The 26,146-nt window shown below is 36.3% G+C and overlaps 1 protein-coding gene across 2 annotated transcripts in view; it reads right to left on the reverse strand.

Annotated features, from left to right (window-relative positions):
- Positions 1 to 26,146, reverse strand: part of LOC110454239 (lachesin-like) — a 218,478-nt gene that overhangs the window by 43,761 nt on the left and 148,571 nt on the right. For both annotated transcript variants that reach the window (XM_021503653.1, XM_021503654.1), the window contains exon 2: positions 3,439 to 3,545. In XM_021503653.1, the coding sequence (XP_021359328.1) occupies positions 3,439 to 3,545 (107 nt within the window). The remainder of the gene's footprint in view (positions 1 to 3,438; positions 3,546 to 26,146) is intronic.

The following is a 26,146-nucleotide window of genomic DNA, read 5'->3' on the forward strand; positions in this document are numbered from 1 at the left end:
TTTTAGGTAACGTACGGTACGGAGCAGCTAATAACATGTACCTAGCAAGGGCAATGTTTATGAGCTGGGCGGTACAGAGCAGCTAATTATATATACATATACCTAGATTGGGCGATGTTTAGGTGCTTTACGGTACGGAGCAGTTAGTCCCAATTACTTCCATGTAACAGGGGTGATATTATATAACGCACGGTACAGAGCAGCTAAGTGCATGTGCATAGCAGGGACGATGTAATTGTTTTCCAAGATGAGAGTCCTACTGGCACCTAAGTAGATGTCTTACGACCTTGGTAGTTTTTTAACAGATATGCTTTTTCAGTTAAATACGGTACGGACTTGCTGCATGTAGTTTCTAAGCATACACACATTTAGGACAAATACGCTACATTTAGGACAAAAAGAAATAGGTATACAGGACACAAATACCTTTGGCAATAGCCATAGTTAACCGTACGAACAATTGATTTACGACGCATATCCATTACCATCTCACTGAATGGCGGCAAACACCAAAATGTTTCATATCTCAAAATCTTTTCTAGCACTGTGCCGTCTTGTGTTCGTCACCGAAAATTTCAAATTTGATTATAGGAAGCTTTGCGAATGTTTCACTTGGAAAATCAACTAAACGTGAGGGTTACAATTTAGCAATGAAGCGCAAAAAAACAATTCTGGAGTTAAAACCCTACAACCTACAGGTCTTGCTATAGCCGAATGTTGCATAATATAATTCAACGCTTTGGGGCAAATTTGTTAAATCTTTAACGAAACGGTGTTTGCAAATAGAGCCATATATCAGAAGCAATTTATTTTATTAAGGCCCTGATCTCGCAACGTGATAAAACTACAAGGCAAGGCTGACAACGTTACATGTCGGAGTAATACGTGGAAACCGTTTTCTGACGAGGAACAGGGCTTGGGCCTGAGCGAAAACAGCGAATAATTTGTTTTCTATATTTGTAGCTTCTTTTATCAATTACCCTTTCCAAAAACTGGCCTGAAATATTGTAATTCGATAAAGGGGCACACATTGATTTATTCGTGTGATATCATCGCTGACTTCAAATACAACATTAGCACCGTAATTGAATGATTTTTGTCAAATTGAGAATAATGTTGCGAGATTTACGTATCATTAGATACCGCGTTCTGATAGGTTTGTATTTTATATGCCGGATTTCGACCCTAGATCGGGGGTTTCTACACCATTTACATAGAAAAGAGTTTAGTGTGGTTCAATTTACAACATGTGGAATTTTCATGGAAGCTATCACAACTATTTAATCATTGCCTCATTAAATACTTCAGTGTAATTGATAATTGATGGGTCTGCAAGCTATTGACAAATTCCTCCGATATTTAACATCCTCAGCCTGGCCAGTGTATTGAACTATAGTATCGCATTCAATGATGGATCTCACTCTAAATATGGCATCAGTAACCAGGCTTTAATAAATTGGTAAGATTTATTGCGTATTTTATTTCTTAATTTAAATCAAACGCATAGTATCCTGATATACCTCACGCTAAATGGTATGTTGGGCCTTGGTTTACTTAGATATATCATTATCGTGGTATGTGCTAAGAGAAACGATGACCCTGATTCGCTTTAAGAGAAACAATGACTATGATTGGTGACAAAAGAAATCATAACCCCGTTCGTGTTAAGAGTCATAATGATCATGATTTATGTTTCCATCATAAGTGGGTCTCACAAACCTAAGCTTGCTTTTGAATTAAGTCAAAGTACAGGTATACAGGTGCTTACATTGCGTCTGCAAAAAAACCAGTCCGGATTTAATTTACACTCGACAGCTAATTATATAATATCCAAAAAAATGACGATAAATCGTGATTAAATACTGTATAGTTGGTAATTTTCGCGGGAAATTTAACTTCGCTATATTTACAGTGATTAAGGATAGTACAAAATTTGAATGAATCAAGGATTTGACCTAGATTTACGCGGTAGAAGAACAAGAAGACGGCTTATTTGATACACAGTGTACATATTCTGGATTTGACAGAAAAGGACTTTACAGAAACCACATGTGGTGGTGGAAACACCCAATCATCTTTGACATCTGGGGTTTTCGTATGTTGTGGTAAGGGTGTCACTGCCCTTGTTTTTTCGCGTCCTCAGTTGTCTTTTTTTATGATAAAATACCACAATTATCCATATTTTCCCCATAAATACTATAAAAACATTCTATCGGTTGGTAAACGTTGTTTGGTAACCATCCAATGGGTTACATCTTGAAAATAACTTCTTTGATCAATATCTTGCAATTATGATGTCAAGTTAAAATGCTTTGCGCCGGCGTGTTCCATTGTGACGTCATAATTTATGGAAATAGATTCACTGATTAAAACCAGAAATTGGGAATTTTCAGAAGAAATATTTGGTTTTCAAGATAAAATATGAACGTTATAGAAGAAATTACTCCAATTAGTTGACTTTCAAATTATGAAAGACATTCACTAAACCTCATGTCTTCATGCAATTTAAAAAAACATTTTAACCAACCAGCGCTCGTACGGTAACCTTTATTCCTATAGATACTATAATATATTTTCGATTATCCTACAATATGCTCATTTGTGAGTTTAGCAAACCATGCTATATTTCAAACATTTGGAAAACGTTGTCCCCATTAAATTACGTTTTAACTACAGTCATATGTTTTCCCATCAGCTGACTACAGCAACATGTCCTAATGAGAAATAATGGCATTCTCATTAAACCATAATTGGATATTATGTCGTCAATCTAAGAAATCTATTAATTATTTGCGGTTTCGATCGATGGGGGCTTGTTCTGGGTTTATTGTATAATGAAAGTCCTTTCGAACGTGCAGTACTTTCTAATACAAGACAAGTAGCTGTTTCTAATACAGAAATGAAAAGAGAAGTTGTTATACTTCTTGCCGAATGACGGGAGTATACTGTTCCAATTTTCGCCATTATTGCTATCGGCTCTCGTACAAGTACTCGCAGCTCGGAGTGAAGTGCATGGACATTTGATTTTTAGATGAGTAATATACCTGTACCAACAAAATTATACATATTGAAAACAATGTGGAATTGATCCTGACAAAATAACTTCCTTTAACGAACGTGTGGACTGAATATCAACAAGCACTTTATCTAGTAAATAATAGGTGAAATGCCTATCTTCAAAACGAAACTTTTTATAAAACATGAGACAGTATATCGACGAAAATGGTTTCTTTTAACAAAAATGTAGATTTGAAACCGACAAAACGGAATTCACAGCAAGAAAACGGAAGCTAGTAACAAACATTTAAATCCAACAAAATGGCTTCTTAAAAAAACCCACATTAGACCTATGAGTGAGGTGACGTATCATGTTATGACTCATGTGACGTGTACATGTGACGTGTTATGTGACGTGTACAGCGTGAGCATTCCACTTACCTTGTGACCTCCGAGAGCCTGGACAGAACATGGTAATATAGCGGTCTTCCCTGCTATAGCAGTTACATTCACTATCGGGACATCGAAGTTCGGCTCTAAGGTTTGAGCTGAAAAATAAATAGAAAAACATTATTACTTGCGTGTTATGTCTGTGTTTAAATAGTGCCCTAACGTGCGACGTCCACGACGCCCATAAATAAAGTTTGTTTTGCGGCCCATAGAGTCAATATTTCTGCTCATGGAGGTTTGTCACAGCTATTAGTCTCTATTACAGTCAAAATAACCTCAGCTTTATTCACTGTAGGAACAACATTGCAGCTCATATACTTCTCAATTAAAGCTCACGGAGTCTCTATTACGACCTCATAGAGTCATTCCTACAAACAATGGTGTCACAACCTATAGCGTGTCTAATAAATGCCGTAATGTACACTGTATGTCTGTGTTATAGCACATAGCGCCCCAATCACTGCAATATCACAGCTAAAATATTCAGTATTTCAGACCATTAAGTCTCTTTTGCAGCTCTGCCCATAGAGTCAGTCTTACATTCCATATAGCCTAGTATTTCAGGCCAAATATTCTCTGTTTCCTTTCATTTCATTCAGGGTTTATAACTGTTCATAGAGTGAGTATAACAGACAACGTGGTCTCTGGTACGTACAATCCATGGTTATTATCACAGTCTCTGTTACAACCCATATAGAGTATATTTTAGCCCATAGGTTCAGTTTTTCAACCCGTAGAGTCTCTAGTATAGCCTTTCAACAAAGTAATTAATTTAGCCCATAGAGTTACAATTACAGTAATTCAAGTGTTTTTTCGGCTGCTTAGACACAATACATTGTATTTTAATAATAGAACAAAATTAATGCAACCCTAATTATCACTTGGGTTTCATGTTATGTAATCATATGTCAAGATAACTAAACTTTTCTATGTTAGCTTTACACAAGGTGTTCGTCCTCCAAGTTAAACGCATTTGATCACGTGTCCCTCACATTGTCACTATTCTATCTTCCTTAAAACTAATTAATACATTAAAGGAATGAGTTTGCACCTAAATAGATTCTCTCTATTGATAAAAAGGATCCGTTTCGTCGGTTAATTGTGAATAATATCCCTAGCGCTCATGCAATGGAAAAACTAATATTACAATGTCGTGCCAAAAGCATGCACCTTGTAATATCTTTTCAATTTCACTTTATTCGCAATGTTTTTATTTCATTTTTTTAATTTGCTGTAATGTAATTGTATCGATAAAATAAGACATATAATGACTCGAAATAAAATACTTTTATAATATGAAACAGACACGTGTGTCAATTTGTCAATACCTGTGCACAATGAAGAAACGATATTGTGTTTAGTATATGTACGGTAAAGGCTTTGAGCAGGCAATACCGTACTATAGTGCATAGCGACTGACCAGAATTCCGGCCCGAGTAATGCATTCGGTGCCCAGAATCCATTAGTAAGAATGGCAATATTTGCCAATGTATCATAGGAACGAACCCCCAATCATACGTCAAGCTTTTTAATGTCTCGGCGACAGACCATTTAGTCCCCGATGACAAATACAGATATATTACTATACGAATCTCCACTGCTTAACTGTGACATATGACCTCGACATGCAATTAGGAACTCTCCAAACAAAGGAGGAAAGAAAGCATCGATTTCGTTGTAAAATGGATGGTATGATAGACGAGGGGCGCTGTCGAAGGTTATTTTTCATTACGGTCTTGAAGGGAATGGATCTGGACTCTTATGGATGGTGAAATGTTCGCTCATTGCGCCAGAAAACTAATTACGAAAATAGCAATATGCTTAGCTAGTTATCAAAATCTTGCCGGTTTTGTTTGTGAACATATATGATGAACAACCGACCTATCAATTTCTGACACGTTTAATAAAATAAGCGCAATACGATGAGGAAGACACTCGCCTTGTTAGATCGCGGAACGTTAGCACCGAGATATTCGATTTCCGCTGCCAAGAAACTTCTTGGAAACAAAACGGTATTTGCTCAGTATTTTTTCTACAATTCATGATTAACTGAATGCTGCAGATGTTGATTAGGTAATCGCTGGATTAAATACACTCTCACATTGGGTTTAGCTGTAAACGTGGTAATTGGTATTCTGCATGAATGAAAATGGTATCACGGGTCGAGTGTGACATTGTTCAATGTAGTAACAAATTGTGAAAGATCTTTGGAGAGTAAATTGCTTCCAACCAACGAGACATCAATTTTGTATGACCATGATCTAGACAGTTAAACATAGGAAGTGCTTAACCGTTTATTTACTGTAGATATTTAACTTTGGTCTTGTGGCGCAGGGGATAGCGAACTCGCCGCCTTTCGTCAAGAACGCCAGGGTTCGATTACCTGATCGCGCGATCGGACGTGAAAAGGTATGGGATCACCTGCCCGACAATTCAATTGAAAACACGTTCTGTAATTTCTAATTTTAAACAAAAGGAGTAATATGAAATGTTTCATGTCTTAAAAATGTGATGAAAATTAAATTTAAGAAATTGTTTTACATTTGTATGCATTGAAAGTCAAAAAGTTCAGCAGAACTTATTCTTGATAAGGCGGGCATTTTTTTATTTTTTTTTAGACGCTTTCTAAGTCTATACTTTATTTCGGTATCTCTGGCTGTAAAACTTGCACATATGTCATGGTTTGTCTTCCGAAGAGGAAAAAATCACGTGATGTGGTAGTCTCACAGCAGCACGTGTCACCGTTGGAGATGTGACGTATTGTTTGATTCGGACCCCGTGGTAAGGACGTCTGGAGGCTGTCAGGTACGTCTCCTCCCCATCTGGGATAGAGTACACTCTATCTCACCGACCCACAAATCAGGGGGCGCTGCTGGGCCTCTCTGGCAAAAACCACTGCCAGGACTGTCTCTAGGCCGTTTTCGTTTATCGCGATCCAAACGGTTGAACCCGTTGGACCAGAGTTGTTCGTTTATAAAATAACGTCGGACCCAGTCATCTGATGCTGCTTTCAGGCGAGCCTTGACAAAGCCTTGTAAGGCATGCATAAACATTTGCAGTTCTGCTCGGATTTATACCCGAAAATGTTACATTTAAAAACGGTCGTACCTGCATAAACGAACAGACCCACTCGAGTCAACATTATATATTTTTAAACCAACCAGGGGAGAATACTAAGCATACAATTGAGGTCATTCACTCTGTCATGTGATAGCTTATTTTTCCTGACTTACATATTTATATAAGCAATACCACATGTCTGTATCGCACATCTCGGGGAGGAAGAGGTATTAAACATACTGGAAGATGAGCACTAAACAATATATACCCAGCACCTACGGTAAAGATGATAATTTTCGAGAGAGATTTAACTTTGCTATATTTGCATCCTTTAAAGATAGCGCGAAAATAAACACCCAGCGAATATAGCATGTAGCACCATGAATATACAGAGATGAAAGAAGAGGTCTGTTTGCCCTTTCATCACCGAATAACAAAGATAAAACAACAATTCATTGTTGTTGTATTTTACATTACTTTGATAAACACTTACAGAACTAATCCCATCATCCCAACATATACGAAATACCTTCGTGAACACTATCTTCGTTTTGAGGATGTCCATGTTCCATATTGGACAACACTGTGAGATTAATAGAATCCTTCCTGTGAGGATCTCATTGGGGATAGTTTCAAGTGAGCAAACATGCCTAGGGTTGAAACGAGGGAATTCCCCAGTCAAAACCAATCGCATGACGTCATTTCAACAATCATCCACGTGAGGAGGTATATAACACGACCAGTGGGTATTAGAGAAAGCGAGTGATACATGTACCCCAATTCTGTCTGATAAAATAGAAATGATTAATCCTTTGTGATATAGTCAGGAAAATCTCGACCCGAGTGTAATATTTTTAAGTTAAACGCGAGGCTCGGCCGAGTGTTAAACTTCAAAAATCTTATCTCGTATGTTGACATTTCTCTGTCTGCACCACACGCGAGTGATTGATTATTTTTCTTTCACATTTTCTACCGTCATAGTTACATGAAACAGGGAATACAAAGCACTGCCTCATCATCATCAACGTCATCATCATGAAATGTGTGACAGACTTGATGACGCTTCCCTGATTAAACCGCATAAACTGATGATGCGATGGTGACGTTTTCAGGATGAAAGTGTGTGTGAGTTAGGGAATGCACCAGTGACGTTTGGAGAAAGGGTAACAACCCCAACGCTCGTTGGTTGGAAAATTCGTGTTATGACACCCTTTTAATCCCACATAGGCGTACCTGATGACCTTCAGTTCAGGATTTTCATTTTTGTAAATCCTGACAACCAAGTATATTGAAAACAAACAGTTTTAGTGCCAATGATCGGCAAAGGAATATCTTCCACCAAAACAAAGTCAGCAACTGACATTAAACTAACTTGTTGTGAAGTATTTACATTGTTCTAATTTTTCTAAATACATGTACACCCTTGGTATGCCGTACTTCTCCGCTCTATCAAATATATATTTTTACAAGCCTGGTTCTGAACTTAATTCTAATGCTCTCCGGTATAACTTCCATACCCCTCATACCCAAATGTGATAGACTCAGTAAGATTTTTTTTAAAAAGTGAATATTCTCTTATTGCGCTGATCTTGTCCCTGCTAACCCGAACCCTAATACAAATTTAAGAACAAAGTTTGACATGTGTACACTTAAGAACAGACATTATAGGAATCATTTCCTCATAAAACTCGTTTTGTTGTTACATGTAGTCCCCACCAAAACAGTCATAAAACAAAAATAGAACTGTGCTTGTACAAATAACGTTGAAAAAGACGCGATCTTTACCCTTTCCAAGGTCGTGTCAGCGCTTGTAACGGTCGTATATATACATGTAAATGAGGTTAACATCTACTACGCACAGACAACGAGAAAATCAGGCTACCATTTAAGTTCAAAAACAAACCTAGTCTTATTTCAGCTTAAGAAAAAGACAAACAATTAATCATAAGTGTATACATTAGTGTGTATCAAGCTGACAGCTTAAACATAAGACTTGAAATAAAGCTATTTTGTTGAAATTTTTACCAAAAAAATACAAAAATGAATATTAATAAGTTACATCAGCATATATCAAGAAGACAACAATTAAAAACTATACGGTTAAGACTACAATTAAGCTACACTTTGGTCCTATTTAAGTTAAACAAAAATGACAAAAATGAATATTAATAAGCTACATCTGCATATGCCAAGGACAAAACAAAAATATACGGTTAAGAAAACCGCTAATGATACCATTTAGTCTTAATTAAGATTTAACAATGGCAGTTATGAATTATAACTGCCTACAAAAGTGCTCATTTGTAGATTATGGTCTTGCCAAATGACTAACAAGTGATTCTTTTTTTCAAATATCTTATCACCAAGTTCAACATCATCACAGATACAAATATTTTCCGCAGAACCTGAAGACATTGTTATTGCACAAAATTCCATAAATGTTATCTTCTTTATTCTGGATAACAAATCTGGAATCACAGGTGTGCTCTTAATAGCTCAAGTTGCTGTGCAAAATCGTATATAGTTTTCTCATTATTTCCATCATGTCGATATTACACTATTTCTAGCACGAGCATAGGTCCAAAAGAAAAATCAAGTTTAAACTAATATTGTTACACAATGACACAAGATACTATGTCATGCAGCTTAGTATTTCTTTTAGCAATATTCTGAAACTACTATCTTTGTTCAATGTTTTAACTTAAACACGTTGTATTCCCTTATTAATCCATTTCCGTACAATGTCACCAAATTTTGTCATACAGCTTACAGTCAGTGTATCCATTAACAGTCTACACTGACTTTCACACTCAATAACAAAAGTTCCTGCAAATCAGAGTTATCATCTCATAACCTCACTTTAGCACGTAACAGGTTTCAATATTTACATTTCTACTGAACTTTGACTCAATATACCTACTTAACATTTTAAAGGTTATTTTTCACAGTTGGCGTATGAATACATCAGCATATTATCAACCTGATTACTCTGTTATTCCGCGGAGCGCGGGAAGTAGTTCCATTCTTAGATTGTTTTAAATTTGTTTGTTTTTTTGTCAGAAGTATTCAATTGAATTCACAATAATTTACATCTTTATTTGCTTATTCATCTTAACGGGACGACGTCTCACAGTAAGTAATGACGTCATAGGTTTTGATACCTTCCGTGGTGTTAGACTTGCACAAGACCGATATTTTCGAAATTATCCGAACAAATATCAATATCACTCTGAATGTAAATATAAGGATAGAATCACATTTTGTTGAGGTTTATGGGGTATAAACCTCAATGGGTTTTGAGACAAATTCAAAATGAACTGCTTCCCAGTTCATAAAATTTGTCTCAAGACCCATTGAGGTTTATACCCCATAAACCTCAACAAAACGTATTTCAATCCTAAAGTAATATGCCGTTTTCGTTTGCTATGTTGAATTTGAAAAAAAAACACATATCATATAGCACCAATGTTCTGGAGTGAGTTTAATCGCGCTTAGATTTCGATCTTTGTTGTTCAGAAGGCGAAAACTGCATATTAACGTTAAGGTGTACTTACTAGCATTGTGTTCATTTGGGACTACAAAATTTATGTGAAATAGCTTGCACCTGCTTCCCGTCTTCTCGGGTAAAAATGATCGGCTTAAATTTACATGTTTGTAGAGCAAACAAAAAGTGAAGAAACCTACATATAAGATGTATTGTAAGGGGATGTAGGGGCCAGGCAGGTGATACGCGCCCCGTTTTATTAATGTTTTAAGATCCACATAAATCCCAAACATAAATCTATGTACGCCATTGGGACCCCATCGAGCAGGTCGATAACGTAACGAGGTTTTGATGTTGTATTCCTGGCAGTTGGGATAGAATCGAGATTCGATCATTTGACAACTGAAGCCAATTATTAATGCAGCGATGACAGAATGACAATATGCTGATTTGGAATTGTAAATAATTGCTCTCGGAATGGAACTTAAACCAAGTTTTTAGAGGAAATAGATTGTCAATTAACGGTGGTGAAGAACCAAATCGGCCAAAAAAGTTAATATAAAGGAAAAAGGTACTGATATGAAATATACAGAACAACAGTAAAATTTTATTGATCGACATTTTAAAAAACCCAGACAAAGAGTAACCAAGACGGCAGAACTGTACTGTTCAATGTCAACAATCAAGACAACTTGGTTTGGTAATAGAAGCATCACGCCTGCCAGGTGCGAGATTATAGCATATACTTATTCTTTTTTTTTCAGGTATCAGTTTTCACCGTTTTAAAACGGAACATTTAAACTGTGAAGTCTAATATGTATATTTATACAACCTCGAGGAATTTTATTTTTAATGCGGTTTCTCATTGTAGGTGGTTTCATAATACAGGTCTAGTTGAACTGAAAACGCAGCGTTGCGGTTTTAAACAGTGGTCTCCCAGAACAGATGATCTCCGTGGTTCCTCAAGCAGGTTGGAGCTACTTCATGTACCGAACAATGGTTTACAACGAACCCCAGGGGACAAACGAATATTACCATGTAGTTCAACTTAGCCGAAAATCGTTAAATGGTTTGAAACAATATCTTGCATAGATACCAAACTATTATTTTTTTTAAACCCATAAACTGCAATAAAAAGCGTGTTCGAAGAAGCAGAGTTTTACTCTCTATCTTTAATTCATTTCAATAAAATTCTTAAATTGTACAATGTCATCTGTGTGGCGTTTTCTCAAGATGAAACCTATACGCATTCTTGTTGAATTTCTAATTACTAATAGTTACAATTCAACTACGTTATTTTCCATGTCCTCAAAGGATGACGTTGTACCGTTTTATATGACCTAAAGGGCCAATAAATTGTATCGTTCTGGAGAACAAAAGGAGAAAAAATCTTATCTCAAAAGTTAATTACAAATTCATCGTTTTCAAACGAGAATCCAAAACGTTCATGAACTTTCACCCCGTGGATTTAATTTAATATAGAGACTCTGGAGACTCCATATTGCATTCCTTTGATGTACAAGTTGTCTGATGGCGTAACGAGAGGAAATATCTCGTGAAGGAGAAGCTCCATAGCTCCAGGCGGTATACAAAGGACACGACTCTGTAAACACAACGTCTTTGTTAATGAAACACTTGTGTGCAAAGAACTTCATCTTTGTAGGAAATGACATTGACCCGTTTATAAAACGAGAATGAAAAAGTAGTAATTCCGTCTTTGCGTATTGCAGAGTTATCTTCACTTGGGAGCAGGGATTGATTGTTACGTTCATTGGTTTGTGTGAGAAAATTACGTCGTTTTCTCAAAAATTGATGACGTTACTCTCACAAACAAGTGACGTAACAATCAATACCTGCTCCCAAGAGAAGATAACTCTGCAATACGCAAAGACGGAATATATGACATCGCAGTAAAAAAAAATCGAAATAAGGCCAATTCAGGTTGAACTGTTTTATCATATAATTAAAAATCTTTATAATACACTCAATATCAAAGTGGCCGAGTAGTCAAACATCATATAAGTAGTTTTTCCCAGATACGCTTTAGACATATATAATTACATGTATATATTAGATAAAAGTAATGAAAGTTGTATCCAAAATGTATTTCCATCAAACACAGACATTGGTTTGGATTTATTTAGTTTCACATCCAATTTACAGCGAAGATCATTTTAAGGACGTACATTGTTTCCATGTGTGCAATGTATGTGTGCATGAGTTCTAGAGTCAGGGTATGTTGGTTCACACATAAATCCATTTGTTCCAATAACAAATTAAAATAGAAAAAAATATCCGCAACAGGAACACACAAGGACAAAATCGGCCATAAAAGACAATCATTTCAAACTGAAGAGACATAAAACCAAATCGAAAGACACCAATGAGGCTCTAACATGAAATCAGAGACCAAACCATGTGTTCCGGAAGAGCAAGCGTTTCCTGAATCACATGCTGTACCCATCAAACTATACCCTGTCATATTCATGAAGGTATGATGGTCGTTTATGACTTCTGACACCATGAGGAATTCAAAAATTAAGGTACACTGAAACATCATGCTTAGAAATTAATTCATGTTGTTGACAATACATTTCTTAAACATAGATTGATGAGGAAAACCCTTGATAATTATATGTAAACATGATGACACATCAATCTAGAAAAAATCCAATTGAAATACAATATCGGGAAACAGTTATTAAAAAGGTGTCTGCATGATCCTTCATAGTCTAACAAATGTAAAACTTTTAGCAACATTAAATAATATATTTTTAAACTAAAATTTCATGACCAGGACAAAACAAGCATAGCATTGGCATGTCAAAACTTCCACAGGAAGTACCAAGGAATTAACATATATGCTCAATAAGGCCGACGTTATATAACATTGCGTCACATATTTAACGTAATGTATCGTTATTGAATGCATCTGTATTGTCACGTGCATATATTAGGATCGCCTCCTAGAAGTGCATGAAAGACTCAGATTTCAATGACAACCCCGTTTATCGTAGATATACGGCTTCATATTTCCTGTTGCACCCCTTATTTGTAAGCGTAATCGTGATATATCACTATAGTGAGTTAAGTATCGCAGAGATTAACAGAGCACGCAGAACGTGTAACACGCAAGCACGCGTCAACATGTCTTGCCTGCCTTTTTCATGCCCATCGCTCGGAGGAAATACCGACCAGGATCGAACGCGGGGACTGATCACTGTGTGATAATAAGAAATGATTAACACTTTTTTAATCATAGCATTCGTTAAATACAAGTACAAAGTATAAATCTTGAGAGATGTATACATGAGTTTCTCTGATACAGAACATTAAATCTAACACACGAATATGTCTGGTACTAAATCATACACCGAGACTGCTATCTCAAAGCGGATGTTATCAAACAATTAATTTGTTGATAAGGATAGTGATGGAGAAAAATAGCAACACAATTATACAAAAACAAGTTCTTGTAAATGTAGATTTTAACGTACGGGACTGGTGTATTCATTCTGTTATATATAAACATTGTCTGCTTTCTTCCAGCCCACACGATAAGACATTTAAAAAACAAGGCCAACTTGTATAAAAAAAAAAATGTATTCTAATCTGTCCAAGAAACCCGTGTTGGCTGGATGTTGAAATGACGAGATTAGAACGAGACTCCATCCTGTATTGGTAAATTTGACAGATGACATGAAGGGAAATATATACAGTGTAGTTTTGTGAAACATCATAAATTAATGTTCTTTAAAGGCAACACTTTTCATTTCATATATTTATTTATTTTCAAAAATATGTCGGGAACATAATGTAAATTATTTCTTTTTTGCGATATGAAGGTCGATGTTTTAGATTTTGCCGAGTAGTTTGCCTTTTCATTTTTGTTGTCACTGCACCGACTCTCGCTATGAGCACGTGCCATTACTTCGATTTGACGTAGATTTACATGGCAGGTGTCTACGATGACGGAGACGAGGCTAACCCTTCCGGAGCACCTGGTGTTATTCTCTGTGTACAATTTAATGGTTTTCGAGTGAAGTTTTCCTTTGTTCATATTTTCCAATAGGTTTTCTTTCGATTTTGCGTTATAATTACGGTTTTGTAAACCTCGATATCCTCTTGTTGGTTTCATAGTGTTCTGCAGAATATCCGTTACAAGAAGCAGTTATACCATAAATCAATGTTAAAGATATCTCTGTGAAGGTTAAACTACTAGGAGATATTATGCTACAAAATGATAAACTTTCTATATTCACTTACAAATTGCATATAAATAACAATGGTGACTCCTTAATGCATATATCTAAACGGTTGTTTTTTTTCTTTTCTATTTTATTTCACAAGTTGATAGATAACACTAAATAAATGTAAGACTGGTAATCTAACATTTCATCAAAAAGAGCCCCGCATTTAGCAATATCAGCACAATAACCTTAACACCCTGTTTTAGAAGTCAAACAAAAGTTGCTACCCCGCCTCCGTGAGGTGAACCCCTACCTACCAGCATTATTGGGTTAAAACACTGCCAAACACTAATTACATCAGAGCCGACCATTTACTTTACTTTTAAGTAACCATTTTGCCATTTTTTTCAATGTTCAACTTCTTAAGTTCCCTAGTCTGATAAAGTATAATCCATCAATCAGAGACACATAGCCTTAGGTCAGATATGCGTAAACTTGTGTTTGTGTTTCGGTCAACAATGACACACTGCATGATATACTGTCTTTTACTTAAATTAAAATAGAGAAAGGTACCTCATCGCCAAAAACTAAATGACACAACCGCAATCAAGTCGATTCAATGCCACCACAAAAAGAAGAAAAATGAATGACAGCATGGGTGTCTCAATGAAAAAAGTTCAAACACAAATGGTACGTTCATCATCTGTTTATTGAAACTGTTTATAGAATATATTTAATGGTTTTCCGTTGAATAACAATATATTTTACAGGTATGGCAAAATACCGATATGTCACTGGTGCGAAGCACGAGTTAAAATTTCGATAATTTCTGCCATACTTAATAAAGGACGATGTTATGTAATAAATGCATACATATTTAGTCCAACTGACATAATGAATAGTGCCAATAGTACATGGTGTTACATGTAGTAATATGAGAAATATCAGGTAATATTAACGTAATGTCATGATCATAAGATGTTTTTAGTGGAAGAAACTTTAGAACTACGAAGTAACGATACACCTAATTATGAATTAAGATGGTGCAAATAGCCAAACAAAGACAATGGCTGCAGCACTAGGTGGCTATTCGTCCATTTTTCGCTCGATTTCTACAGCAATCCCAAACAAATGAAAAAATACAACATCATCCGAAAATGCCAACAAACCTTATAAAGTTAATAATTTAGTCACGTAGCTATTACAAGTTAACAGCAAATCTTTATGACTGATAGTCTAACAGCATACTCAGCCGTCTGATGATGGAAAACAGTCGTCTGATGACGTAATACAGTCGTCTGATGACGTAATACAGTCGTCTGATGATGTAATACAGTCGTCTGGTGACACAATACAGTCGTCTGATGACGTAATACAGTCGTCTGGTGACGTAATACAGTCGTCTGATAATGGAATACAGTCGTCTGGTGACGTAATACAGTCGTCTGATGACGTAATACAGTCGTCTGATGAGTAAAACATTTCATCTGGTGACGTAATACAGTCGTCTGATGACGCAACACAGTCGTCTGATGACGTAATACAGTTGTCTGATGGGTAATACAGTCGTCTGATGACGTAACACAGTCGTCTGATGACGTAATACGTTCATCTGGTGACGTAATACAGTCGTCTGATGACGCAACACAGTCGTCTGATGACGTAATACAGTTGTCTGATGGGTAATATAGTCGTCTGATGACGTAATACAGTTGTCTGATGGGTAATACAGTCATCTGGTGACGTAATGCAGTCGTCTGATGACGTAATACAGTCATAGGAAGCTGATTTGTTTTATAAAGTTACAGTTAATGAAATCACGGTATAAACATATATATCTGTTGTTCCTCTAACTATATTCCATATCATCTTGTGAAATAACTCGTTGTTATCGTAAAAAGATAATGAGAATAGAACACAATGTGTTTGTTAATCATGACTAAACCGCTTTTCTCAAAAAGTGTACATAACCTAGAAGGATTGATCCGTACAACAAGTACTCGATGAATAAAATATCATAATATCCTCAGGGCCAAACATGGAGGATTCCAAACTATCAAAAAATAATTTATATTGATAATTCCTTGGAGGTATACATCAGGTACTTACCAGTATTTCAAAAGGAGAGGAAATCTTAAGATAACGTTCCTATGACATTCATTAAGGCTGCAGGCAGACAGAATCGTTTTGGTATCCGTTTTCATAAACAATACAAGCATGATTTTACGACAAATTTATATTTCTGAATGCACTGTTAGTCCCGTAAATAAAAAACGTACAGTGCTTTTAATGAAAGCCTTGACGTATATATGCCTTGTAGGATCTAGAACCGATATCTGATGTAAACCTTTCGCCCTAAGCTTATACTGCATGGTGATGAAACCAATTTCAGCCGGGAACGTTCGCTCGGCGCTATCAAATAGAATACGCATGAACGGTGTATGGGGAAATGCTTATGTCGAGGTCAAATTTAATAGAATATATTATAGCTGTCAAATTGTAACTAATTCAAAGAAAACTACATCTAGAAACTTATGACATTCATCATTTAACTGGTTTATCAAAACGACATAGAAGGAAATCTCATCCAGCACTGTCTGGAACTCAAATACGTCTTCTTCCTGGTAACATCTGACATACAGCCAAAGCGGATCTCAACCAATTTTGTAACGTGTAGTTTAGCCTATTTCCGGTTATGACGAATATCTACTGTCAGTCTGTTGGCCCACAGTCACGTGACATGTGTATCTAAATAGATATGATATACCACAATATTGCGATAAATTATTTACGTCTGAAATTCTTTTTCTTGTAAGCAAGTAACCCATAACTCACCAATACGCTTGTACGATGTATACAATTTCATATCCTAGTACACAATTTACTACCGGCGTTTCTCAACGCAGATGGATTTTCCCAGGTATCTATTTCTCAAGGAAATGGTTTACTTGTGATTAATGCTCGACTCAATACATATTAGGCTCGGGTTGCTTGCTATAGCTGCATAACGGCGACAAACAAGCGGTGGGTTTTCATGTATTGGGAGGCCGAAGTGGTCATAAATTGAGATGGATTCCTCCCGTTTATAAGCGTCTGAGAGACCTAGACTTGAATACGCCGTCAGGGACACGTTCATTGACACCATGGTAGTGTACAAGAAACGGATACCGGAAACAAGAGTTCAGGAAAGTCGTATGTCAGGGATATTTACCCTGATGTAACCCCGACAGGCTTCTGTTTTAGATCGAAAATTGGTTCGGGTCACCTACGTCGGTGTATTTATGTTGTCAATTGTCATCGTATCTTTGTTAAATTAAATACGATTGAATATCTCCTTTAAACGGCCATATAAAATACGTTATATGAAAATAAAAATATTAGTATAGATAGTTAGCACGTGTAATTATTGTACGTCATGTGTAAATGTGGGCAGGTGGTCTTTAATGGTCGTTTCAAATTTCTATAAATAATAAATTAATTATACCGTAAGCAAAAATCCGATAACGGGTTTTCAAAAGATAAACGTGATCTTACGAGACCTGTGGTGCTATGTGGACATCCATATTGAACCCAGGGACATTCTACAGCGACGAACTCATTCCTAAAGGTTTGGTCTTCTGTGTCTAGATGTAAAATGTGTGACGTACAGTGTGCTCATCGCACGAGTCTGTTACATGAATTGTCTACGTCTGCCCGGAGTGTCTGGTCCGAAGCAATACAAATAGTCATCTGTAACGACACAGGGTCCTGTCGATAACGGGCACCTGCTCTAGCTGACATGCTCTTTTCTGATAATCCATCGAAGGATCTCCATAACGTATCTCGCAGCCCAAGGCAGACATGGTCGTAGAAATGGTCTTGCTGCTGGTGTTCTAATATGGCAGGCGACAAAGATGACGAGTGGTACGCTTTGTCTATCTTTGAAAGACAATGTGTCATTGTCTTAATTCCCGGTGGAACTTGATGACATCGTCTGGAGTTTTATTGGGTACAACAAAAAAAGAAAAAAATAATAATATCGAAGTGACAACGAAATCGTGCCTTAAAATTGAAGAGGTACAAAAAAATAGACCAGGTGTTCCGGAAGAGAAGGCCCTATGTTAATCTACGTCAATAAAAGCTTGTCATTTACTCAAAGCGAGAGCTACAGTGTAGGGTTAGAACATAGGGAAATACAAGGCACACTAACATGTAGGAGCATATAAAAAAACAGACGCTCATATCACATTCACTCAGTAAATTCTAATGAGACTGATGACGACCATAAACTTGAAATGTTCTTAATTTCAATAATTAAAGATATATTGATGTAAAACAAAGTCATACAGATATAAGTACAGCTCAAAACAAACACGTCAAAACTGCCAAATGAACCAAACATTGATATCTAACGATACGACTATGATGTAACTACAGCTCAAAATAAACACGTCAAAACTGTCAAATGAACCAAATATTGATATTTAACTATTGTGATTTTTTTTTTATACAATTGAAACAACGATACAAATCATATTTTCTCATAAAAAATCTTAGTCAAAATCGGTGGTCGACTTGTACAATTACTGTAAATTAAGTGAAAATTGCAATTTAAACAGATATTTCTCCAGAAGGTAGTAGGGACAACAATTATAGACAATATGGTAACGTTAACTAAAACAAAAGTAAAAGAGAACAATTCACATATAATAGACAATAGACACATATTCCCGACAACAGGAATATTACATCATAACAAAAAGGACATTGCTGACGTCGGAGGTGATGACAATAAAAAGGCGGGAAAGACCGTGATGCGAATTATAACACGTGCGTCTGGGTCTACCCTGCGTTTGTTTGTCGGACAGACGAAAATCTATAGGACCCGAGCTTTAACACCTTGGAACAGTGCTGATGGGGGTTGGTTCAAAGAGCAAATTCCTTACAGTATTCTTTATCGATACACAAACTAATTTCGTCTGAAGTATTTGAGACCAGCCATATTTTCTATAGTCAAAGGGAGGCGTGAAGCACCATATCCCGGAGCGGAACGTGATTAACCGAACGACGGTCGGTTGATGGTTATCGACCGGTGGTAAAATGCAGGTTAAGGAGGGCAGTGTTTGTCTTCTCCTCTTCAAGACATGCTCACGGCTTGCATCAGTTTTGTGTATACTTTTCACACACCGGATAATCTATTTGTAAGTCTTGTCGGCAAATATTGACACAAAACTAATACAAAAGAACAGCTGCTGATGTAAGGGGAAATCTTCTAAGATCTTGTTAACATTACAGTTTAGTGTTTATTCGAATCCTTCTTTTTGAACCGTTAAAATGTGTATCTAAAAGAAACTACTTCGATCTTTAAGTTCAATATCCGAGGACACCAAAGAAACAGAATTGAGATTTCGTCCCATAGTTTTGGTACAGCTTATCGATGATCGGCTCTCCAAAACCAATATCTATAAAAATAATCCATGCAAATAGCTCCTCATCCGATAATTTTGGAAATACAAGTTTAAAGGTACAAAATGATTCGTTTGATTTCATTATGATATACTCTACTCGATGAAACTCAGTTTCATTTAACCATCAAACTGTCGAGATACAGTAAATATAATTTGTTTTCTTATTATAAACAAGTAAAAATAGCATTTATCAATCACTCTTGTTAGCCCGGAGTAGGCGTGCAGGAGGTCTTAATGTGGGAGGTAGCAGGAGTGCCTGAAGAAATATCACGTGGTCTTTGTGCAACCTATCCACTCGAGAAATTCTCAAGGGGGCCAAAGTATGCTGAACGTTGAATTAAAAATAGGAATCGAAACTATGTATACTTCTGGAATATTTTATCAAATGATATATGAGAAGACAAGATATTTTATGAAAACGAATAATGATAAAATCAACTTCCTAAACTTAAACAATAGAATACGTAAGGAAAGATATACATAAACGCTAGATTACAATATGTTCAACCTTATATACATGTATTAATTAAATTTGTTGGTAAGGATAGAAACACAATTGAGGTCTTAAAGTTTAATATGGGGAAAAACCGGAGTACCCAGAGAAAACCCAAATTGGTCGGGCAGGTGACCCAGTAACTATTTTACGTCCGATCGGGGAATTGAACTCGCGGCGTACGCGCCTTGGTGAAAGGCGAATGCGCTATCCACTGCGTCACTCTGCCACCCAACGGAAAGATATCAGGCAGATAGAAATTTAAATGAGACTTGCTATGTTTAACACGCTGGCTGCAAATTTCGAAATGCTCTTGTAAATTGATGTACTGTAACACAAGCATGTGTCAATAGTTTTCAATTTGGACTGCTTTAGAGAAACTCATGCTCATGTGAAATCCGGTCTCCTGTGCATCTCAGAACATCGCATGTTAGAAGCGTTACAGAAAATTACTTCCTTGTCAAACCACAGTATGTGGTAACATTTTAATTTCAAGAAATTTTACTGCCAGTGCCTAACACTTTTCAAAAACTTTTAGAATTTCTCCCTAGCGACACATTTTTGCGTAAAGCTGATAAAATTAGCATATCCCCATGAACGGTATTATCAGAGGCAGTTGTAAAAGTCGCTAGGTTGCTGCTTTTCACCCCGGTTTAGGGAAAGGCACGTGCTTATCGTAGACAAGCATGGGCATGTGTCACCACAGGAGCGACACAAAATGTTCTCAATTTGATGAAACTTTTCTTTATCTCAGCGGGTCCCTTAACAACGTTTCTATAGAAACCGAAATCATTTTACTAATACGAATCCTTACCGCAAAACTGTTTATGATTTTGAATAATTCCAAGAAAAAAATATCTCTGACAGCCTCTGAAGTATGCTGTAATATGTTGTTACTTTCCATTGCTCTTTTGAAAATACATTGTTTGTTAAAAAAAAATATCATCAAATATATTTCGGGTATGACTAATGTGTATTTATATTTGGAAACGTAATATAGTCAACAAGTGTCATAGCGTTTATAATTGAATTACAGTGTCATGTCTTCACATGTCGTCTTTCTAGCAAGAAGTGTAGCTTGTAGTCACGGGTTCTGTCCTCAGACCAGGGACATACCAAAGTCCTTAAAATGGTAGTTTTTATTCCCACCTTAACCTTTAGCATTTAGGGGAATGGCAACAACTGGTTCACCCGTTGTCAGTATAATGTGACCGGGCGGAATGCTGTGCTTGGTGTCTTCGGCATGGTATTTCAATGAGATAGCACTATAACGTCGGCACCAGATCCGCACTATCACAAGGAGGCAAGAACACCAACATAGGACGTTAAACAAAAGTAAACCAAACTAAACCAAATTGTAAACAGGTCCATACAGCACAACCAGTGAAGTGTTTTTGTGTGACGTTCCGGTTACTACTACGATAAGTACTCTGTCACCTTCATCAGACCTAGTTCCTGTGTAGATCTTGACTTCCTTTATATGAAATGTGTTGACTTTAAATTCCACTTCTAACGGATGTGTTTGCTAAGGAGCTACAATTAAATACCGTTAACAAGTATGTGATATATGTACAACTCACTTGTTGGAAGCTACAATGGAAGTTCCGCGGAAAATAACCAATTTACAGCCATCCAGTTTAAAGTAAATCATATTTATATAGGTTTGTATTAGATGGTGCATGCCAGGCATGTTTCGCATATGAGGATGAGACGGCATCTTATCTCAAGTACTCGCTCATTAGCGATCAATCAATTATAATTACCTGTAATCCAGGTATATTAATCAAGTTTACCCGAAGAACTGTCAAACATTCAAACTCGACTTAATGAATTACCTTCAGCGAAACGAGGAATGCATCGATCATGAAACCATTAGATAGGGTGGGGGAGGAGAAGGGGAGACATTAGGGGAAAACGATTTTATACAACTACACAAATCATACACCTTCTAACTAAAAATATAATATATGCTACCGACATGTTTTTACAGGTACCTCTTATTTATGCATGCAACATGCAATTTAATTTTATCAGTTAAAATTAGGTATTGTTTCGTTTAATTATGAATAACATTTTTTTACTACATCAAGATGCCGATGAGACCTGTATCGGGCGTGCGAAACGTTCACGCTATGTGTCAATGTTTGTATAATTATATTAGTATTATTTCGGTTGTAGCGATTTTGTTTTCAGTTTGTCTTTGTGTAATCAATAAACAAAATGACAAACACATGAACGTATACAAACCACATCATTATGATATGTATATGTAGTACATATTTTCCATTCATTTCCCCGTTCAGCATTTAAATCTTATAACACACTAAAGTCTGTAAATTCCTTTTGTGTCAGTGAACTCAGTCCATATTGCGGGCAATACTCATAGTACATCCAAGTAAATAGCTCCTCTTCCGATAATTTTGGAAATACAAGTTTAAAGGTGCAAAGTGATTCTTTTGATTTCATTATGATATACTCTACTCGATGAAACTCAGTTTCATTTGACCATCAAACTGTAGAGATACAGTAAATATAATTTGTTTTCTTATTATAAACAAGTAAAAAAAGCATATATCAATCACTCTTGTTGGCCCGGAGTTGGCGTGCAGGGGGTCTTAATGTGGGAGGTAGCAGGAGTGCCAAGACGAGTGATAGTGACCCCATCTAATAACAATTTGACCCCATCAATGAAACTTTGTCCACGCTATATAGTGCATCTTGCGCAAGTATAGGTCCTCTACATCAGCGTTCCTTGTTCCCGATGCTCTCTGCTTAATTGCTGACTTCGGCTGTCTTTAGCCGAGGGGACTATTGGTTTTATATAATAGCTATGTATTTTCAATTATGGTATATCAGTTCTATCTTCTTGTAATATGATGTATATGTACATGTAACTGTTCTGTTTCACTGTGTCTTGAAAAAGGAGCGGATCGCTCCGAAATTTTGACAACCTAAACTTGTCCACACTGTTGGAATTACTTTTTATGAATATTCATCAGTCAGAATAAACGGTAGGTAGGGTGTTCATACCTTATACTGACCATGTATCTGGCGGTTCAAGTGTATACGTGTACTAGGATCAATCTCTCTAGTGTTAATGGTTAAACGTTGAGAGCCCAATGTGTTATTGGAAGATAAATTTCAAGGTGAACTATACTTTAGTGCGTTTGAGGAACATCTCATCGGTTATGTAAGAGCGAAAATCAATGTAAGAAGCCTGCGACAAATTGTACGACGCATCATAAGAATCATTTCATCGATATTCATATACATACATGCTGTTTATAAGAGCAGCTAATGACTAGGTTAGGGTTAGTCATTATGTGTTTTATTTCCGAACCGTTTACAACCTGCTTATACCTAATCATTACCGCCAATGATAAACCCAGAGAAGGAAACACATCGGACCGCCGAGAGAGAAAAAACAGATAATAACAGCCTTGTGTAGGATCCGTCATCATCTAAATTTGCATTTTTGGTCTACGTTCGATTCAGAGTGTCAAATTGTCACAATGAAACACAAACCCATACTTTACACAAGAAAGCGAGACAAGAAGATTAATTGCCCATGGAAGAAACTTTATGCTTCATCAATACGACTAGAAAGGACCCACAAAACAAAACAGCTATAGTGGTAAATCTACGCGACAAATAGAATGGGCGATTTTTTTTTCTTTTCTATCGATGCAAATAAAAATTCGATATTTCACTATTGTTCACATTAGGAAATCGAAACAAGAATGAATTATTTTCAAGCTTGCATTAGCATTATATTAAAGAAATACATCGATAATACGCCAAGCTTAACAGGAAGGCTTTATTTAAACCGTGGAGATGCCATTCATAGGGTTCGTTGTAAATCGTTTTGTCAAGTGAGGGAGAACATAATCCAAGTTATGTTGACTTCATCCAATACATTGTGGATGTAAATAAAATCAGAACGAAACGATAGGTTTCTCACTACTTATTCAAATTATATCCGTATTCTTTAACTGTCTTTTTTATAAAGAATAGGAAATGTTTTGTAACATTAATCAATTTTGAAAAGGGAAATATCCGATGTGGCAGATTTTTATGGGATTCGTTTCCTTCTGCAACGAGTAAATAAAATAAACGAGAAAACTCTTGAACAGTTCATTACTTAACTAACCATTTCAGATGAAATGAACACCCACGTCAATTTCAATAAAAAGGGTTAAAATTAGAAACACATTTCTGTATTACGCCTATCGTCGAAAGTATGTGGTATTGGAGAGATTTTTTTTCTTGGTTAAACCTGGATTTGTTCGGGAATATAAACATCTGATTCCTAAACAAACATCTGGACTGTTAGTTCACTGCCCCGACTCCACCAGTTATTTGGACTACTGTCAATACGCCGGCTGGTCGTGGAGAAGATGGTAAACAGTTATTCTTTTCGGTAAGAAAAGTAAATATTGGGAAAGGCACAGAACTCCGACCCAACAACAAACAGAAGCAGGGGGTTGCGGAAACAGGCTTTACCGACGGAACATTGTTAGGTTTCACATCAATGTGTGTCTAGCTTTAATCCAACCCTGTAGGATTTTGTAATCAAAACACTCGAAATAGTGTTAACCACTAGGTGGAGGGAAATAAATATGTCCGTCTGAGCTGATATTTGGATTAAAACGACATTTTTATAACTTCATCATTTCTATGGGGTTTTTTTAATTTTTGTTTTGTCTAATTTTGTTAAAAAAAAAATCCCATTAATATTCATACTACATATTGCAATACTGTACACGTTGAAATTTTCGCGATGTGGATATGTTCGTATTTTAGAGAATATATACAATTTTGAAACCATGGTCGACGCTAATATTTCCACACCCGGTAAATGTATAGCATCACAACACGAACATTTCAACTCGCGAAAATTTGCTCTTTTACGGTATACTATATACTGAAAGTACATGACGTAATTTTCTTATACTTACATTTGTTACCGAACTTTGATGAACATTTGAGGTTGTTCAAGGCAAACTACTTAAACAATCAATCATCATAACTAATCATAATACAAATATTAACCATTCGAAATAGCAAAAACAAAAAGTGTTTGTATTTTGATACGTTGATGAAATTATATGATATTATGTGAAATAACGAGTGTTAGGAAGCTCTCGACCCACGCTGGCTGAGAACTGCGCCTGCTGATATCGTTATCGCTGAGTAAAATCTTCGGGGCATATTTTGTCGGATATTGTGATGAAGTACGGAGTTTATTAAAGGATACGAGAGTATGGTAGTATTTTATGTCCCTTGTGACTCACAGCTATAAATGAAGACGTCACTATTGTCAAAGAAAGGGGAGAAAATTGAATTAAAACCAGTAATTCGTCTATAACCTCGCTGATCTTTTCTCGAATAAAATTAATTGACTCCCTGTTGCGTTTTGATTTATTGATATGAAGAACGGTGTTTTCCATTTTGGAGATTGTAAAGAACAAAATAGACGGACGGAGACGGAGGCGACCATATCCTGATACAACCCTTGTGTTCCCAGAAATTCGATTTCTATGATTATCAAATTAGAAATATATTGAATTTCCGATTTTTCATTACTTTATGCAAAAAAACTGATATCTTGCTTCCAAACTAGGATGAACCCTAACACCGCTGAAATATGCACCAAAAATACGATAGAAATCTTTATGATGAGTTTTTACAGCGTAATACAATGTATTTGCGTATCACAACAAAATGGATGCTTTCCTCATACATTGTACAATTGCAAATTGTGTATACCAACAAAAAAGGAATTCAACCAATTTCGGAAAGGAAACCATCTTTCCCATTCTTATTCTAAAAGACATATACAATGTACGTATAGAGGGATATAAGCCCTTATCAAATAGAGATAACATATTTACAAGTACCTGTATGTCATGGTTAAATTTTCATTGAACACGTATCTGTACATGCGTATTTATCAATGCTTGTGGCATGGTACACGATGGGGTTTTTTAAACGTTCATATGACAAAACAGAACATTACTGGTTG

This window comes from Mizuhopecten yessoensis, unplaced genomic scaffold, assembly GCF_002113885.1.
Source record: "Mizuhopecten yessoensis strain PY_sf001 unplaced genomic scaffold, ASM211388v2 scaffold7725, whole genome shotgun sequence".
Classification (NCBI taxonomy): domain Eukaryota; kingdom Metazoa; phylum Mollusca; class Bivalvia; order Pectinida; family Pectinidae; genus Mizuhopecten; species Mizuhopecten yessoensis.